General features: G+C 34.8%; 1 protein-coding gene across 3 annotated transcripts in view; it reads left to right on the top strand.

Annotated features, from left to right (window-relative positions):
- Window positions 1-21,230, top strand: part of tmem117 (transmembrane protein 117) — a 51,765-nt gene that overhangs the window by 5,344 nt on the left and 25,191 nt on the right. For all 3 annotated transcript variants that reach the window (XR_008183610.1, XM_052598365.1, XM_052598366.1), the window contains exon 3: window positions 16,932-17,064. Coding sequence is in view for 2 of the 3 variants with exons in the window: in XM_052598365.1 (XP_052454325.1) it covers window positions 16,932-17,064 (133 nt within the window). In the remaining variant the exon portion in view is untranslated. The remainder of the gene's footprint in view (window positions 1-16,931; window positions 17,065-21,230) is intronic.

Genomic DNA, 21,230 nt, shown 5'->3' with positions numbered 1-21,230 from the left:
ATTTGCATAAAGTCATTGATATACTCAGTAATGTCAGCTCTGCTTTCGTCGCTCAGCCCCTCACAGACACACATTCAGCATTATTACATTATATTAGGGCAATGTCTTTCAATTCTAGTCAACCTTCTGTTGTGCTTTTAAAGAACTTAAAGAGTTATGCTTGAACTTGATCCTGTCATGAGTACTAGAGCACGTGTGTGTGTGTGTGTGTGTGTGTTAGTGATAAATGATGATCTGATGCTCAGTCTGAACATGAATGTCATTAATAATAAACATCCAGACGTTAGATAAACAATGGCTGTCTGAAGGCCTGAGTTTCGGTGCATGTTAGACCTCGTTTACTTTTTAAATTCATGTTAGCATCACAGTTATTATTGTTAACTAAAATACAACATTTGTTACTTGAAATATAATAATGCTAACTGAAAAAAAAACAAAAACATTTTTTTAGTTGAAGTAGTTAAAATAACTCAAACTTGATTAAAAACTATATATAGACATATTAACAAATAATAAATTAAAATAGCACAACAAAATTACTAATACTTTAACTAAAACTAAAATAAAAAAACTAATATAAATAAAATCTAATTCAACTGCATGTTTATTTGCATGGTGTGTTGGTATATTAGAGCTTATAATTATGAAATATAATTAATCCTTCTATTCATTTAATAAAAAAAGTGCCACTACATTGTTCAAAATGTAATCTTTTTTTTTTTTTCTTTTTTTTGTAAAATTAATCAGTTTTATTCAGGAGGTATGTATCGGTGTACTTTAGTACATTTTTGTTATTAATAATTGGAATTAGTTTTTATTTGTATATTTGTTTTAATTTTAAATATCTACATAATAGAAACATATCAAATAAAATATATTTTTCATAGTTGCTATGGTTTTTTTATATTTTTTAAGTACATCAAAGTAAAGTTATGACAATCCGTAATGTTGCACTGGACCTAGATGAAATAGTTACTTTTAATACGTTTGCTTTGATTTACAACTTTTATTCTATTTTATTGTATTTATTTTTTTATGGTTCAGTTTAACTACAATGACCCTGATATGCATTCAATAAATCTCTATTTCAAGGAAAAACTAGATCAATGGAATTAAAATATATTAAATTAATATATAATATTCAAATATATATAAATTTGAATTTATAAACAAAATTGCAATGATATTTCAAAGCATTAGGAGCAGGAGGCACTTTTTCAGAAACATTGAACAATCTCACAACCCCAAATAATGACTGAACAATGATTGAGGATCCAAAGTGAATCAGATGAACCTGAAGCTTGTTGACATGAGACGTACATCGTATGATCCCTCTCTATATAAACCTGCTCTATATCTCGTCTGAGAGGACGATGCTCAGGTGTGTGTAGACATCAGCAGATGGTAGCATTGAGTCAGGGAACAGATCTGATGTCTACTGTACATCCACATCACATCTGATCTCAGTGTCTAACACCTGCACCGTAACATTAATGTAAAACACCAACACATACACTTCTGTCAATGTCCAAATATAACAGCGGGCGTCAGAAAGATGCATCACCACACCTTGTGATCCAAACCCTGAACGTGTGCTGCATCAGTAGTTTGTCCATGAACTACTACAGTCAAATCATCAAACAGCAGAAGAGAGAAGATCCTGCATCAGAGGCATCACATTTAATAATCAGAAATGTTTCTTGAAGATCATGTGACACTGAAGACTGGAGGAATGATGCTGAAAATACAGCGGAGCATCACAGAAATACATCACACTTTAACACAGATTCACACAGAAAACATTTTAATAATTTTTCACATTTCTTCCTGTATTTTTGATCAAGTAAATGCGGTCTGGGTGAGCAGAAGACACTTCTGTCCAGTCCTCAATCCTCTAATGAGTCCAGACGTGTCCGTGTGTGAATGAGGAGCACCTGTGCACGTCTCACACAGACGCCGGTCCTGATTCATCGATGTGACCGCTGTTTCCGTGGAAACCGCCTCTAGAGACGCAGCCGCTGAACCCGAGCTCAGATCACGGTGATGAATGAGTCTCGTCCCAGAGCCCCGGCGGAGATAGTTAGTTAAGAGCAGCACTGAGGCGGCCTACATTCACCCAGCGGGCCACGGCCCCCCAGGGCCCCCAACACTGTTTTTAGCACACATTATAATGAATGTTGCACAGATGCAAAGAATCATCTCCACCAGCCCTAACTTACAGCACAGCCGAGTGTTTCGTGGCCCTATAAGAGCGTGCTTTAACCTCAAAACTCGTCTTGTGGAGCGTGAACCGGGCACCTCTGTCCTGCTGACCTGCTGCTGTAGATGAAGAAGCGCCGCAGTCATTACTTCTGCTGTTAACTGGTGCAGAGCTGCAGGTCTCTGGTGTTCACGCCTGCTCTCTGGACTCCATCCGCAGCGCTGCAGTTTCCTCACACCAGTCTGGACACTGAGTCAGCTCCGAGCGTTTGAGGAGATCTTCTTGAGCTCTTCTTGAGCGTCTGAGACTCTGTTGAGATCTCTTCTGAAGCTCTAGAGGAGACACACGTCACATTATTGAAGCATCAGAGCAGCAGGTCAATGTTTTTCACACCAGTAAAAGATGTGCATCCCAGAACCATGTTCTTATTATTATTTATTAATTATGTGCTATTACAGTATTTATTGCTACTTTGAAATATCCTTTAATTTTATATTTGCAGATTTATTTTTATTTTTACATTTTTATTTAAGTTGTAATAATTTCGTCATGTGCTTTTGTATTTTTTTCTTAATATCTTAAATCTTACTTATCTCACTATTATTTATTGATATTTTGATATTAGCCTTTATTTTTATATTTTGTAATATTTACGTTTCAGTAATTTTATTATGTGCTTTTGTCAGGTTTTTTTTATTAATATTTATATTTAAATTTAATATTTTCTATTTAAAATGTTTTTTTTTTTTTCACAATTATCTATTATTTTATTGTAGTTTTTTTTTTTTTTTCAAAAACCAAAAACATGTAGAAAATGCATGAACTACAGCTTCAAGTCACAAAAACATCATCCCAATGAATCAGTAAATGTTTAAATGATTCACTTAGTTATTACTTGCTGTATTTTATGTCATCTTGGTAACAAAATAGTTAAATGCGGTTGTTCATCACTGTGTTTTTGACTCAGATACAGTAAATTAGGATGTTTGTAGTTTAATAAAAGCAAGACACTACAGGCAGAAACTTTGTGTTCTCATGCACTGGTCAATTTTGAGATTTTTGAGAGGCTTTTCAGACTAGTGGAAAGAAAACATCCAGAATAGATATGAGTGTTTCTTTTGTGACACTTTATCTATTTGTTTAAAGAGTTTGTTTCTCCACTTCAGCAGCACTTACGTATACCAAACTTAGCCATTTCATTCATGTCTATATCCTGTAGCTTTTTTCACTGCTTTAGGTATTGCACATCATCTATAGATTTCACTTACAACACATATTTTTAAAGACTCGCATTTCAGCAGCACTTACAGACACCAAATCTTAGTGTTATTCCTCTCTATTTTCTGTAGGTTTTTACTGAGAGGTTTGTTCATAATTAATTTTATTGATAAATTAAAGGTTTTTGCAAGAGGGGATTACTGCTATCTATTTTCATCCCTGATTTATACAACATTTCATTTTTATTTTTTATTTTTTGGCTGTTTACAGAATGTCCTGATTTATAGAGGGATGAAAATAGATAGCAGTAATCAAACCTTTAATTTATCAATAAAATGAAAGAAAATGTTGAACCAGGCTTTTTACAATGTTCAGATTTATTTTCTGGAAATGCATGCAAATGAGTGCATATTTAATTAGATTGTGCCTCATTAATAGCATTTCAGAAAATGTTAATACGAGAAATGTTTACAGTTCTATAGAAGCCAGAAAAGTATGGTTATATAGTTAGTTTTCATTTATTTTTTCTCACCCTGTTCACCTGTGCTATCTTGCCTTAATTAGATGTTTTAATGTAAATCTGTTGTTCAGGTTTAATACTGTCAACCTGTTTTTTGAATTCTATCCGTACTGAAATGAAACAGTGTACTGTCTATCCTCAGGATCATTGTTAGGAGCTGATAGTGTCTACTACCTTCTGAGAGCAGCTTGTATATACAGTAGTTGCACCAGTAGAAATGTTTTGAGAGCTACAGTTTCTGAGTCGCTTCACTAGCACTGCTGTCATGTGTTGGTGTGCTGGTGTGCTGTAGATCTAGTTGTGTTGGTGTTTTCCAGCTTGCCGTTCAGGGTGATTGACGTACAGAGGAATTGTATTGACAGAGCGAAACGTCTGCTCAGGAAATACACCGTATCATCAGTCATTGTGTGAGCGTGTGTCTGTTTTATAACATCAGAGGTGTCTCTCAGACTGAACCTGTGCTGCTCCAGCAGTGTGTGACGGCGTCCACCAGAGGGTGGCATCTGTCAGGACACAAGACTCATGTGCTCCGATGCCTCAAGTGCTGCTGGGAAGAAACTACTCTTGAGTGATTATGAGGCTATTCTAGTGAGAATCAAATGGACAGGTTAGGATTATATATATATATATGTTTTTATATATGTTTGGTTACACTTAAAAAAAAAAACAAAAAAAAAAAAACAGTTCTTTCTCAGTATTTTGGTCTTTTTTTCCAGTACAAATATGTAAGCATCCATAAATCAAGAGACATGTACTGTACTTGGGATGCGAAATGACTAAACTATCACTATCATCTCTGTTTTTTGAAAAGTTGATCAAAATTAGCTAATCTGCCAATCGGGTCAGAAAAATTATCTACTGTAGTTTTCCCTTTAAGTAAATTTATTTTTCTCACCCCATTGGCAGATATTTATTTATTTTTCTTATATTTTATTAAGTGTTTTTTTTTTCTTCAGAAAACAAGGCTTAATATATTAAAGTAGATGAATTTTGACTGAAGAATTGTTATCAACAAAAAAAAACAAGACAAAAATACTGAGTAATAGAATTAAGTTTTTGCAGTCTAGTGCATTCCCAAATATTTTGTCAATAAAATACTTACTTGAAGTACCCCTGAAATTTTCAGTTAAAGGCTGTGTAGATGATTTGTTTCAAAAACAGTTTTTACTGGTTCACATCCTGATTGATAGCAGTGGTTTAAATGTATTTATTTGCATTTATATTATCTGTGGAAGGTGTAGGATATAGAAGCCTGTTTCCACCACTGAATAAAAAATAAAAAGGTAACTCACAATTGAGAGTTTATATCATGCAATTCTGACTTTATACTGTAACTCACAGTTGTGAGTTTATATTAAGCAATTCTTACTATATACTGTAACTTGCGAATGAGAGTTTATATTATGCAATTCTGACTTTATACTGTAACTTGCAATAGAGTTTATAACACACAATTCTGACTTTATACTGTAACTCGTAATTTTGAGTTTATATAATGCAATTCTGTTTTTATAGTGTAACTCGCAGTTGCTAGTTTATATCCCGCAATTCTGACTATACAGTATACTGTAACTTGCAATTGAGAGTTTATATCACGCAATTCTGACTTTATATTGTAACTTGCAATTGAGAGTTTATATCACGCAATTCTGACTTTATACTGTAACTCGCAATAGAGTTTATATCACGCAATTCTGACTTTATACTGTAACTTGCAGTTGCAAGTTTATATCACGCAATTCTGACTTTATTCTGTAACTCAAAATAGAGTTTATATCACGCAATTCTGACTTTATACTGTAACTCGCAATAGAGTTTATATCACGCAATTCTGACTTTATACTGTAACTTGCAGTTGCAAGTTTATATCACGCAATTCTGACTTTATACTGTAACTTGCAGTTGCAAGTTTATATCACGCAATTCTGACTTTATTCTGTAACTCACAATAGAGTTTATATCACGCAATTCTGACCTTATATTGTAACTTGCAGTTGCAAGTTTATATCACACAATTCTGACTTTATTCTGTAACTCACAATAGAGTTTATATCACGCAATTCTGACTTTATACTGTAACTCATAATTTTGAGTTTATATCATGCAGTTCTGACTTTATATTGTAACTCTCAGTTTACAAGTTTATATTACGCAATTCTGACTTTATACTCTAACTCGCAGTTGTGAGTTTATATCACGCAATTCTGACTTTATACTGTAACTTGCAATTGAAGGATTTATATCACGCAATTCTGACTTTATACTGTAACTCGCAATAGAGTTTATATCACGCAATTCTGACTTTATACTGTAACTCGCAATAGAGTTTATATCACGCAATTCTGACTTTATACTGTAACTCGCAATAGAGTTTATATCACGCAATTCTGACTTTATACTGTAACTCGTAATTTTGAGTTTATATCATGCAGTTCTGACTTTATATTGTAACTCTCAGTTTACAAGTTTATATTACGCAATTCTGACTTTATACTGTAACTCGCAGTTGCAAGTTTATATCCCGCAATTCTGACTTTATTCTGTAACTTGCAATTTAAAGATTTATATCACGCAATTCTGACTTTATACTGAAACTCGCAGTTGCGAGATTATATAACGCAATTCTGACTTTATAATTTGTAATTGCGAGTTTATTTCATGCGATTTTGACTTTATAGTGTAACTCACAATAGAGTTTATATCACGCAATTCTGACTTTATACTCTAACTCGAAGTTGTGAGTTTATATCACGCAATTCTGACTTTATTCTGTAACTTGCAATTGAAAGATTTATATCACACAATTCTGACTTTATTCTGTAACTTGCAATTGAAGGATTTATATCACTCAATTCTGACTTTATACTGTAACTCGCAATAGAGTTTATATCACGCAATTCTGACTTTATACTGTAACTCGCAATAGAGTTTATATCACGCAATTCTGACTTTGTACTGTAACTCGCAATAGAGTTTATATCACGCAATTCTGACTTTATACTGTAACTCGTAATTTTGAGTTTATATCATGCAGTTCTGACTTTATACTGTAACTTGCAATTGAAGGATTTATATCACGCAATTCTGACTTTATACTGTAACTTGCAATTGAAGGATTTATATCACGCAATTCTGACTTTATACTGTAACTCGCAGTTGCAAGTTTATATCCCGCAATTCTGACTTTATTCTGTAACTTGCAATTTAAAGATTTATATCACGCAATTCTGACTTTATACTGTAACTTGCAATTGAAGGATTTATATCACGCAATTCTGACTTTATACTGTAACTCGCAGTTGCAAGTTTATATCCCGCAATTCTGACTTTATTCTGTAACTTGCAATTTAAAGATTTATATCACGCAATTCTGACTTTATACTGAAACTCGCAGTTGCGAGATTATATAACGCAATTCTGACTTTATAATTTGTAATTGCGAGTTTATTTCATGCGATTTTGACTTTATAGTGTAACTCGCAATAGAGTTTATATCACGCAATTCTGACTTTATACTCTAACTCGCAGTTGTGAGTTTATATCACGCAATTCTGACTTTATTCTGTAACTTGCAATTGAAAGATTTATATCACGCAATTCTGACTTTATTCTGAAACTCGCAGTTGTGAGTTTTTATCACGCAATTCTGACTTTATACTGTAACTCACAATAGAGAGTTTATATCTAACAATTCTGACTTTATACTGTAACTCGTAATTTTGAGTTTATATCATGCAATTCTGACTTTATATTGTAACTCGCAGTTGCAAGTTTATATCACGCAATTTTGACTTTATACTCTAACTCGCAGTTGTGAGTTTACATCACACAATTCTGGCTTTTAGGGGTGTCCATGGTTAACCGGTTAACCGATTAACCGTTAAAAATTGTGTAACCGAGTGAAACATTTTGCTTGGTTAAGTGACATCAATGACGTGCATTGAATTTAGTTGTAATGCATTTTTGCACCACCAGAGACCGCCAGAGCGCTCCCAGACATTTGTAATGTCCACAAGAAGAAGTCATTTTTCTAATATGAAGCGGGCTAATACGAGTGACGGGGCAAAATGCAAGTATTGCAATACAGTGCTTAGATATACTTCAAGTACAACCTCGTTGTTGTAATCTCAACAGCCAACACCCGGGCATCATTAGGCCGGTCAGGACACACTGGATGCGTGGCGAAAGCATCTCAGCTGCGTGGCGTGTCTGTTTTTAATTCGGTTCCCATGTTAACAGGTTAGAGCTTGCGACTGCCTGCGTGAGACGCGCGGCTCAGGCGCGGCTCGACGCATGCATGCTAGAAATAGAACCGACGCCTTGTTGGAAGCGTTTCCAGGCAAAGTATAATAGGAAAATATGTTTATATGTCATTTTGTACAAAAATACATATTAATTCATGACATTTTGATATTTGAAAGTCTATAGGTTGACATAAATTCAGATATGAATGTAATTTAAATAAATAAATAAATAATTATCGATTTTCAAATATTGTACGTGTCAAACATAGTCATAGTCATAGCCTTAGCAAGGCGGCCGCGGAGTCTGCTTGTTACCTTTTGCCTTATACATTTTAGGCTTATTCTCAAATTCAGATTGTGTTAATGGGCGGCATTATTAGGCAGTTTTAATAGGACAATTTGACCGGAGAGATTAAATTTTGTCGGACATTACTTTTTTTTTTCGGCAAATGTCCGGAAATTACTATGGTTATGGTTACTATGGCACACTATGGTTAACCGAGTATTAACCGCTAAGGGCCTCGGTTAACGGTTAATGAAAAACTTGAGAACGTGCAGCCCTACTGGCTTTATACTGAAACTCGCAGTTGCGAGTTTATTTCACGCAGTTCTCAGTCTATAACTCGTAATTGAGAGTTTATATCACGCAATTCTGTGAAAAAAAGAAATCTGAATTATTAGACAAAAAGTTGCAATAACCTTTTTTTTCAGTGGCAGAAATGGGCTTTCCTAGTAGGAACATAAAATGTCTGTCCAAATAGATTCCTTGATCCAAGTGCTATGATAGGCTGTCCTACCTGTCTGTCAACATATGTATTTGCGTACAGCACATTGCATTACCCTATTGCAGAGGAAGTAAGAATGGAGGCGTTTTTATCGATATATAATGCACTCTGCACTGTAGTTTTCTGAGCGTTGAATGAGACATGAGGTAATATGACAGCACTGCATTCATCTCTCATCGTACCGCTGGTTTGCCTCTGCTCTGCCTGTGTGTGGTCATGTGTTTTGGAGGAGGCGTGGCTTTGAAGAGCGATTTGCAGGGAGGGTGAGATCTTATGCTTTCAAAGCTACCTTGCTATTGCTAACCTCTTCGAAATGCCCTACTCCGCCTTTAATATTTCATTAATTAACAATGTCAATAATGGTCACATGACATGCAGGTAAGCATAAAATATTTAATGTTTTATTTAGATTTTTTTTTGGAGCTGCAAAATTATTAGTCGTGATTAATAAATTCAAAATAAAAGTTTATTACATAATATATGTGTTAGTGTAGCTTTTATATTTATTATGCATATATAAATACACACACATAAGTACATATATTTTACAAATAAATATCTGCCTGTATTTGAATGTAGAGACTTAAATAGAAATATTTTACATATAAATCTAACATATTTTTCCTTAATGTGCTGTAAATATGTATGTGTGTGTAGTTAAATATACATTATAAATATACACACTATGTACAAACATATAGTATGTCAATATTAACTTTTATTTTGAATTGATTAACCGCAATTAACTGTTTTGCAGCCTTATTTATTTATTTGTTTTTGTTAACAACTGTTTATAGAAATGTTCTTCTGGGAACAGTAGTATAAAACAAAAGGCAACTGTGCAAATTTAGAACCCACACCTTGGTAGACTTCAAAATAAAGAAAACATTTAATACAAAATAAATAAATCAAATAAACAATAATAATAAAATTTTAAGTATTCATACATAAATAACAATAAAATATGTTTTAAAAAAGATTTTAGACACAACATTAAAAACTGAAAGCCATAAATTTACAGTTTTTACATTAGATATTTTTTTTTACTTCAAAATTATAATTAATGATTATTCAAATTAATTAAACTGTATTGACATTAAAAAATCCAAATAAAAAAACAGCAAAAAACTGGGAAATATATATATAAATAAATGTGAAATATGAATAAAACCTATAATATTATCTCAATGAAATAACACTGATGTGAATAAAGTGTTGCATTCCCAAGTGCACATTAAACTCCCAGTTGATGTGTATCAGCATCAGCTCTGAAAACACACTATTATAATGAACCACAGCTGAAGATGCACATCAGGTGTTTGAATGATATTTGATCTGTTTTATTATTCTCACAGCGCCACAGAGAATGATTCGGTTGCACAAACTCATCACCTCATAAACCGTCATAAAGCAGTCAGACTTTATATCCTTTCTTAATCAACCTCACCTGACTAAATGCAGATGAACTCAGTGTACAGTGAACATAATTATGATCAATACTGTTTGTCTTTTGTCATGATCCTTTAATTGACGTCTCATGCTGGGGTTAAAATCATAAAGTTTCCCACTAATCTGTCGGTGTGATCAAATAATGCATCAAAAAGTTGCATACTGCACTTTTGTTTTTGCAAATACAGTGGCTCATTCAGGTTGTGTACAGAATACATGTAGACCTACAGAGTATATGGTAGTGAGCTATTGAGAACACAGCCAGTGAGCAAATTGTCTACGTTTAGTCCTGGAACTCTGTCTGTAGTAGTATTGAGTTTCAGATTGATTGTTTGTTAATATGTGTCTTTATGACCTGAGAAACCTCCCTCAGTAGTGTGCGAGGTGTTCAGTAATCATCTGTTATTGTCTCAGATGTTGTAAGGAGAACTGAAGTTGAATACATGCTGATGGACAGTGAGGGACACACCGAGTCTCACATCAATACAAGCCTGGCTTTATCCTGGTGAACTAATCAATGAACCCACCTGTGATTCAGTAAACCACTGCATACTACACACTAAAGACTGCACATGCACACTACACACTACACACTACATACTGCACAGTATTTATGAACACTAACTTATTCTCTAATCTACATGCTGTACACACTACATACGGCACACTACTATTTTACAAACATTTATGAATGCTAACTTATTCTGCAGTCTACGTGCTGTATGCATTACATACACTACATACTGCACGCTAAATACTACAAACATCATACTACACACCATTTATGACCTCTGTCTCATTCTGTAATTACACACAAGCTACATACTGCACAATACACAAACTAACATGTTTTAAAATCTACATTCTATATGCTGTAGAAAACACTTGAAATACAGCACACTATATTCTACATACTGCACAATACACACAATACATTATATTCTACATACTACATACTTCATTCAGCAGCATGTTTTGCGATCTACATACACTACACATTGCACATTATAATCAAACCACTAACAAACACACTGCATACTACATATTTTCTACACCATTTATGAGTACTATGTTTTCATGCAGTCTACATGCTTTACACTATGAAGTGCACTATGAAGTATACACTAGGAAATGCGCTACGATGCATATTGCGCACTACATTATTTTCTGCATGCTGCACACTACATACTTCATACTACACACTATTTAAGAATACTACATTTTCTACTACATTACATTTAGACTAAAGAAATCACACTACATACTGTACACTACATTCTATACTACATAGTGCACATTACATACTACACATCATTTCTGAACATTGACGTCTTAATCTACATGCTGTACACTACACAGTGCAGATTACACTGTACACAATAGAAAACACACCACACTATACACTGCACACTACATACTTCATTCTTCACACCATTTATGAATGCTAACATATTTTACAATCTACATATTAAGCACTCTATAAACTATAGAAACACACTACATGCACTAATATTGTTAAATTGCACTCTACATACTTCATTCTTCTTATGAACACCAAATTATTCTGCATTCTACATACTCTACACTAAACAATGCAGATTACACTCAGTACACTACACGTCACACACTACATACTGCATACTACATACTTCAAACCATTTCTTAACACTAATTTATTACTAACACTCACATATTCTGCAGTCTACATGATGCACACTACACACTGCAGAATACACTCGACACTCTAAAGACAACACTACATACTGCATGTATTATAATACTTATTGCACACTACATACTTCGGTCTACACATCATTTATAAACACTTATTTACTGCACACTTCATTCTTCTTATGAACACCAAATTATTCTGCATTCTACATGCTGTAGACTAAACACTGCAGATTACACTAAAGAAAGCACACTTCACACACATACTGCATACTACATAGTGCACACACCACTTTAAATGAACGTTCAGAATATGAGCTCATAAATAATTATAATAAAAGGCTTCTCTAAAGGACACGTTTTCCTTATGTCAGGGAATGAAATATGAAGTGTGTGATCAGTCATCTGGCCGTGCGAGATCTTGTCAGCACTTTACAGCAGTTTTATCACTCGACGGCACGGTTTCCACGGAGACAGACTGTTAGTTAACAAGCTGAAGAGGTTAAGCAGTTGAGAACGTGGCCAAACGAGGTGTGAGATGATGCTGATGGGTCCTGGCGGGGGGATCGCGTGGCTAATGTGTTGTTTCAGAGGAGATGTCGCTGGATCTGTCTGAACTCGGTTCATGTCCGTGATGTGACGCGTCGTGCTGAGTTTCTGATTGGCATGAATATGTAGTCATTCCCTTCAGAGAATCAGAAAGGGTGGTTTCACCCAGCACACATCATGCCCATTTCAGTCTGAGCGTCTCATTGCAGAAGAAGGCAGTGGGAAGCGTGTGCTGAGCGTCTCTATAAAGCAGAAGTGTTTATCTGACGGGTTGGACACATCTCAGACGTCTCTCTGGTTTGCGCTCATATCATCTTCAGAGAAATCTCAAGTCCATCTCCATCTCCTCCATGTCAGCGGATGCTGCCGTGATAAAAGCACTTGCACTGTTTGTTCTTTATGAATGCACTTTAAATCATTGCAATAGTAGAAAAAGAGGGTTTTTTACTGCACTGGCACTGATTTCTTTTTTATTTCTTTTATTTTTTTATTGGTTTATAATAAATACTACTTGGGATCTTATGCAGTGTTGCATCTTGAATATGTAGATATTTGAATAAAAAAACAACAACACAACAATACCCATTATATATATATATATGCCAGTTTTACATTTATCTGCATATTTATTGGCAGATTGCATGCAGAATGTCATGTAGCTTTTTTTTTTTTTTTTTTTTTGTGCAGCGTTTAGATATTTGTGCTGGAAAACCAGACAAAAATACCCCATGCATTAAATGTATGCATGTGTGCATGCTAATGTAAATGCTAAGGCTGTCTCTTCCAGGAATTACTCTGCTAACATTCATTGGTAATTAGAGGAAGCTGCTAAAGGAATAATTACTGTTAGTTAAAGTGAGTTTGACAGGGTTAGCGGGACAGATGGAAATGTTTAGCTCTAATGAGCAGGACGTTCCTCTCATTGCCACAATACGTGTAATATATTACTGCTGATTCAGGCCGGTCTGTGGCCCTGAGCGCAGATCTAATGAGAGATGAAGCGCTGACAGGAGAGGGAAAGAAGCTCACGAGCTGTAAAGAGAGAGAAAATGAACCGTCAGCTGCTAAACAAACACACTAGTGCTAGAAAAACAAACTGTGAGGTGCTAAAACTCTCTCTCTCTCTGTGTGTGTGTGTGTGTGTGTGAGACTTGGATATTTTCATTTAGCAGAACTACTTTTTTTACTCGCTCACAAATGAGATTTTTCTGTCTGGCCGAGACGTGATGCAACTTTCAGAAAGCTTTGCGAATAAATAATTCACTTTGAGAGAGTTTTCCTGATGATTCACTGATAACTGAACGAACTGAATCTTTCCGGAAACGATCGAAGCATCTAAAAGACAGACAAACTTCATTTCTGAGAGGGAAGAAATGGGAACGCAGATGTGGAGATTATGTGTGGTGAATGATTAAGGATTCGGTGTATTATGAAACATACTGTAACTTTCACAGGGCAGAGGAACAAAACGCATGTGTTGAAATTACAAAGAAGATGCTTTGCATTAAGATGATGGATTTCAATAATAAATGTTTATTATTTGTGTATCTTTTATGTTTATTAGAGTATTGTGTTGTCATCATCTCAATATGCTTAGATAACGCTGCAAAATTATTTTCTTCCTCATTGTTTTTGTTTACAAATAAATCATGATACATTTTTTGGAAATATAAGATATTGAGTCTTATTTGTGATGCATTTTCTTCATAAAACAAGAAAGTTTTTGCTTAAAACAAGAAAAAATATCTGTATTGGGAATGGAAAATATACTTTATTAAATAGGAAAACATTATTTTTGTTGTTTAGAAAACAAGGCTTTATATCTTAAGTAATTTTGCTACTGAAATAAATATATCTTGATGTAAGGATGTTGTTTAAATATTATATTAAATGTTTTATAAAAAAACAAGACAATATACTAATGAATAAATATATATCTAAATAAATAATGTGAGTTTATACTTAAAACAATAACAAATATCTACCAACGGGGTCAGAAAAAGAAACAACTAAAAAAGGAAAACAATTAATTTTTTTTGTTCTTGATTTAAGTATAAAGTTACTTAATGTAAAAATATAAATATATATATATATATATGATTTTTATATCTTATGAATTTTGCTGAAGTAAATGTATCTGATTTAAGTATGTTTATGTGTTTTACTGGAAAGCAAGACACAAATACTGAGAAAAATTTAGTGTGTGTCAGAAAAATAGATTGAGTTTGAGTTTTTCTGCCCCCATTTGGAGATTAAAAAAACATCACTTAATTTTGATCTTTTATACTATAGTAATTTGTCTCCTTTAAAAATATATCTCGATTAAAGAATGCTTGGATAATATTCTGATATTTCATTGACGAACATGACATAAATACTACTTTTAAACTAGAAACAATGTCTTTCAGTTATGGGTCAGAAAACCAGTTGTATTCTTCTTAACCCATTGGCAGATATGTTTCTTGTTTTAATCCTAAACTGATTTCATTTTGAGGAAAATATCTGATGATTTATGAATGCTTATGTGCTATTTGTGCTGGAAAACAAGACTCATATACTGTCTATGTAGTGTGCTCTAAATCCCAGTTCAGATGCTCCCTATGTAGGGTGCACACACCCGTGCAGCTGACTGTAGGTTTCAGGCCTTTAGCGTAGTTAACATGCTCGACGAGTGTGTAATGATCAGACTGGGTCCGTGTAAGTGCTACTGACACCGTCTTTAACTTGAGTCGTCTTTAATCACTTTAAACAGACACTGGAGCCGTGAAAGCTTCCTCTCCACTCGCAGGACCCGGATCACCTCCGTGACAGACGCTGAAGGGCGCCATTAAGCATTCAGAGCGGCTTCCCCGACATCTGAATCAATCTCACGCTCTGAAAGAGAGCCAGAGACAAAGAAAGATGTTCGCTACTGTCAGGTGAAGGGACAGAATCATGAATAACGCCGCCGTGATGATGTAGGCCTCTTCATGAAACCAAAACAGCACTTCTGACCATCGATCGCTGTTGAGGAAAGTGCACGCTTCTGACGGGTTCACTGGAGGCGAAACCTCGCCGTGTGGACAGACGGTTCAATCAGCAGAAATTACAGGGTGCAGAGATGATTAGTTGAACAGAGCTTTCCAGGGAATAATTATCATGTCTGCATCACTGAAGGCTTTTCTGATGTGTTTCTGCGGGGTTACTGTTGTTAGCTAGAACCATCAGGAACATTTTTGGTAAAAGGCATAAATAAACGTCATTTAAATTCTCTGTATTCTTCTATTTTCTCATAGTTTTTATTTATTTGTTTATTTATACATGCATTCATGCATCATCTGTGATATCTGCAACATATCCAAACACGAATCTATTGACTGTGTGTATTGAATGCATGCACGTCTTTTGTTGCTTTAATAGAAAAAACATTGAATATTTCACTGTTTCATCTTTTTGAGAGGAAAAGACAGTGTTGTGTATTTATTTATATTAATTCCAGCTTTAGTTAGTTTTTTTTTTGTGTGTGCATCAAGTCAAACAGAATTAGAAAAATTATATATATTTTTTTTTTTTGTAAAAAAAATTTTTTTTAAATCATTTTAATTTTAGTTAGCATTTTAGTTTGCCTGTATTTTGTATTATAGTTGTTAATTAACAATAAAAGCCCTGACTGATGTTTTTGTAATTTGTTGTGAAAGTGCAATAATACTGTAAGATATTCAATCTTAGTGATTAATAATCATGATTAGAAATTTTTAAAAGTAAGTGCTAGCAATCGATTTATTTTTGCTACATTTAAATAAACAAATTTAGTTGACAATCTAAAATATGTATATATATATATATATATATATATATATATATATTTATATATAGTTAAAATAAATAGTTTGCAACCACTTACCTTTAAAAAAAGTATTATGATTATTTTCAGAGTATATTTATTTATTTATTGTGTGTTGTCATTGCAGTACATATTGCTGTTGTTATTAATTTTTCTTGCCTTTACAGTGTTTTGGGCAATGCATATGATCGTTTTGTGTGGTAATGTGTTGAAGTTTATACAAATATCATTAAAAAAGAAAAAAAAAATGTTTTAAAAGAAAAAAAACTAACACAATTTTAAAAAAGTGCATAGCAATTTCTAAACGTAAAAACTGAAATGATCGAAATGAAAGCTCATTCAAAAACACAATAATGTATCAGTATATTCAGACGCAGTGTTCACACACACATCATCGGGATCTTGTTTTGTGTGAAGCATCACTCTTATTAGTGATGATGAGATGTTAAAGTGTTTCTCTTCGGTGTCTCAGGTCGTGTCCTGCGTCTGAAGATGTTTCGGGAGGACCACGGCTCCTGGATGACCATGTTTTTCACCACCATTCTCTCGCTCTTCATCTTCTCTCACATCTATAACCTCATTCTGCTCATGAGCGGACAGATGGGGTAAGAGATATCACGTCTTTAATTACAAACGTTCATTCCCTCCTCTCAGTTATTCTGATTAGGGATGGCCATTGTGAGGAGTTGAATCATTTCTGGCTCTTTAATTCCATTAATGATACTTTTATTCTTTTCAGACAGTCTCAGTAATTAGTCGTTACTAATAGATGACAGTAAATGAGTCCAGAACCGCTGATTGATTCCAATGGAAGACCGGAGGTTCAAATCTTGTGACTGAATCATGATGCTTTATGAATGATTCAGTCGAACGAACCAACTCATGAGATATATTTGTTCATAATTCATTCAGTTTTTTGGGTGATTTGTTAAACAGAAGTAACTAAAAGAGCTGAATCAGACTACACTGATCTTTCTGTGTGATTGTTGTGTGCAGAAATGCGACAGAAAGAAGAAGATCATTTAATGCAGTTGTATGGTTCAGTAAACGGATTGATTCGAATGAATGACTCAATGATTCAGATCTTTTGAGTGCGTCTGATTTATGATTCTTTTGGATCAAAACCAGCTCATGAGATGCATTTTTTAGTAAATCAGACTACATAATAATCATAGAGTTCGAGATTGATTTGTGGGTATTTTTGAAAGATTCATTAAAACGAACCAGTTAAAAGAATCATTACTGAATCAGACTACACTGATTCTTCTGTTTGTTTGTTGTCATGCTTGGTTTAGCAAATGAGTCCAGAACCACTGATTGATTTAAACAGATGATTCAGCAATTCAAATCTTTTGATTGTGTTTGAATTTGATTCATGATTCTTTTTTAATTGAATTTGAATTTGACTTTTCCAAAATCATTTCTGAATCATCACTGAATCAGACTGCATTGATCGTTCGTCATGTTTGTTGTTGTGTGCAGAAATGCAACAGAACATTTTTATTAGTTCATCATTTGTATGGTTTAGTAGCATCCAGAACTGCTGATTGGTTTAAACAGATGATTCAGGGATTCAAATCTTTTGAGACTCTTTCTGAGTGATTCAGTTAAACGAACCAGCTCGTGAGATGTGTGTTTGTTTGTAAAACAGGCTACATTTACTGTAAGGACTTTTGAAATAGATGAATCAAACTGAATCAGACTGCATTGATTCTTCTGTTTGTTGTTCCGTGCAGCAATGCAACAGAGAGATATTTAGCATTTCTGTATGATTTTACTCAAGAACGTCATTGAACTGCAGTTCTGCATAAGAATAGCTCTTTATTCTCTAGTGAAGGAATGATTTGACCAGCCGTGCATGAATCCTATAAGCTTTAAGTGCGTTTAAGCACTGACCCGAGAATCTGCTTTACATTATGTGAGGACGTCTGATCTGAGATCAGCACATGTGCAGACAGTCATCCGTGGCGCCGCTTCAATTGCACGCGGTAAGATGGATGCCTCACTTACGGTTCGATTCGCCATCTAATGTTGAGCTCTGCACACAGCCCATGCTTTCACATTACACTCCACTGTTTGGAGAACGACTGCACCATTTCTCAGTGAGATTGAATGTTGAGCGATCGTGTCGCCATACATCTTCTCAAGGTTAAACGCGGTCAGCATCGCATTGTTCCTGACCATAAAACCGCCGTAACAACCAATGTTTGTGAGCGCAGCTTGAACTGATCAAAGACTAGTTTGATACATTTGAGAGAGCCAGAAAGCTTTGTTGTTTTATTAAATCATCATAGCTTTGATGAACAGATATAAAGAGCGCAGATGGGCATTATTCTAGACCTTTCCATGAGGTTGACGTGACTTGAAATGCAACTTTTAGCAATATCTTCTAACCAGATCATAAAAGATTTCATCCAAAGCTGGGTTTTCACGAGCAGAATGCTAAATCTGCAAGCCTTCCCAGAACAGATGCTCTCTCTTCCCAAACCTTGCTGTCTACTCCCTACATAGGCAGCTGTTTCCTGAGGCAGCATTCGAACTAGAACACAACTTCACCAGTTACTGATCTGGAACATCTGAGTGTCACACAATACTGATCAGACGCAACTCACCATTTACTCACAGTATATGTCGTTTCTATCTGTACGTATGTGTATATGAATGTGTGTGTGTGAATGCTTTGTAAGTGGCTTTGGATGAAAGCATCTGCTGAATGCATAAATGTAACTGACAGAGTACAACAGCAGAGTTTGGGAATGTGTGTTTGAAGGGTTAATGGTGTTTGTGGGTAGGTGGCGCTGTTGTTCAGCACACGAGCGGGTGTCTCTCTGACAGCAGGGGTCTGCTGTTTTCAGCTCTGTCAGGAGAAATGATTGTTTACACCTGTGAGGAGAGGAGAGCCACACACACACACACACACACACACTTCTCTCTGATTTACTCTCAGAATAAACGTCAGATTAATGCTGGAGAAAGATCCTTCAGAGCTTCACCATGCTAACGGCTGCAGTTACTACGCTCATTGTGATCTTGGTTGAGGAAAACTCTGATTTTAATAACAGTGGTGAATATTGTGCATCTGGATGTTGTTGTTTATGTTCGTGTTGGAATGTTAGATTTCATCCCAAATCAAAATGTGAAAAAAAAAAAAAATGAAGGTGAAGCCTATTTTAGGAACAAGGAACTTGGTCGTTTTTTGTTCTCATTGTGACTTTTTCGTGCCATTTGTTCCCACTGTTTTGTCATTTTTTTCTATTCTCTGTAGTGAAAATCGTTCTGTCAGTCATTCTTTTTCTCTCAAATCAACAGAAGTTTAGTTCAGTTCAACAAATGCTACCACATGCATCTTCAGCTTCATTATTTTGATGGAGTATAAATTAAGTGTACATTACTTTGTCATTTTACACATTATGGAAATGCAGTTTTGAGGTGTGTGTGTGTGTGTGTGAGTGTAAATGTATGCATAAACAAAGAAATTCTCTCTCAGCATCTGTTGCCTCTCATCTTTCTCATTGATATTCTTTTATTCTCTGCAACACACACACAATAACACCCGCTCAAACCCCCACATCACACACTCCTAACAACCAGTTCTGCTTCCTCCCCCTTCACACACACTCACACACACACACACACACACTGAACAGCTCTCCAGCGGCCGCTCAATGCGCTTGTGATTGAAATGAACATCATAAACACTCACATTCTCTCTCTGCAGGTTATAGAAACGTTGATAGTCTGACAGATTTCATCGCGAATGAAACGGCATTTTTATAAATGACATCATCATCGCTCCTTTATGACATCATGTCTGCCTTTATCAAGTCATTACTGCATCTAGAGCCCAACACACTGATGATGATGATTCTCAGCTCAGTGTGTGTGTTGTGTGATGTGGGCGGGGCTGTGAGGGGGCGGAGCCAGCATTAAGCTGCTTTAACTCGTCAGTGCTCAAGGCGTCCGTTCCAGGCATACATCATGCGCTAATTAAGCAGCGTTATTTAATCAAGACTGCTGCACGCATGCAGATCGCATTACTCACGGCCAATTAGGACACGCTCAGACACTCTCATTTCCAGAACAGCACTGCAGACAGTGAGTCCCACAATGCATTGCAGCAACAGTCATCCCAGTTTTACTGTAAACACTTCATTAATGTAAGAGCAGACGTGGCCATTTGTTACTTGAATTTTGCATCATTACTATTATTATTTTTTTTTTTTTACTGTACATGATTTATATTTGCATCTAGTGTGCTTTATATATAATGCATAAGATATTTATGCATGCATGCATGAAATTATACATCACATTTTAATCATATATCACTTATGCATTTATATCTTATGCTTTATATTTGTGTAATATATATATATATATATATATATATAGTATGTGCATAAATACAATTATTTATATCATTTGTTTTCTATTATGTATTTATTTGAGCGTGTGCCTGTAAAATACAGCCTGTTATGTTATTTTATTTTCTTAAATGGTATTTATTATCATATTATTTAAATGTATTATCAATTTTGAACACAAAGAGGTTTCCTTTCCTTTCCTTTATTCCTCCAGTTTTATCTACAGTGGCTAATGAACCTAAATTCTTTCTTCTGCATCACAAAATAAGATAAGGTGGACGTCTTCATTGGCGTATAAGAGTAAATCTCTATGTTATCTGTCTGTATTTATGTGTTTCTGTTTCAGTCCACCACTTGCAGATGGACTAACTGGGCTGTAACCGAGCTGCGGTCGCGTGTAATTGAAA

Source organism: Carassius gibelio, chromosome B25 (assembly GCF_023724105.1).
Source record: "Carassius gibelio isolate Cgi1373 ecotype wild population from Czech Republic chromosome B25, carGib1.2-hapl.c, whole genome shotgun sequence".
Lineage (NCBI taxonomy): Eukaryota > Metazoa > Chordata > Actinopteri > Cypriniformes > Cyprinidae > Carassius > Carassius gibelio.
This window is presented reverse-complemented; position numbering and strand designations above follow the sequence as displayed.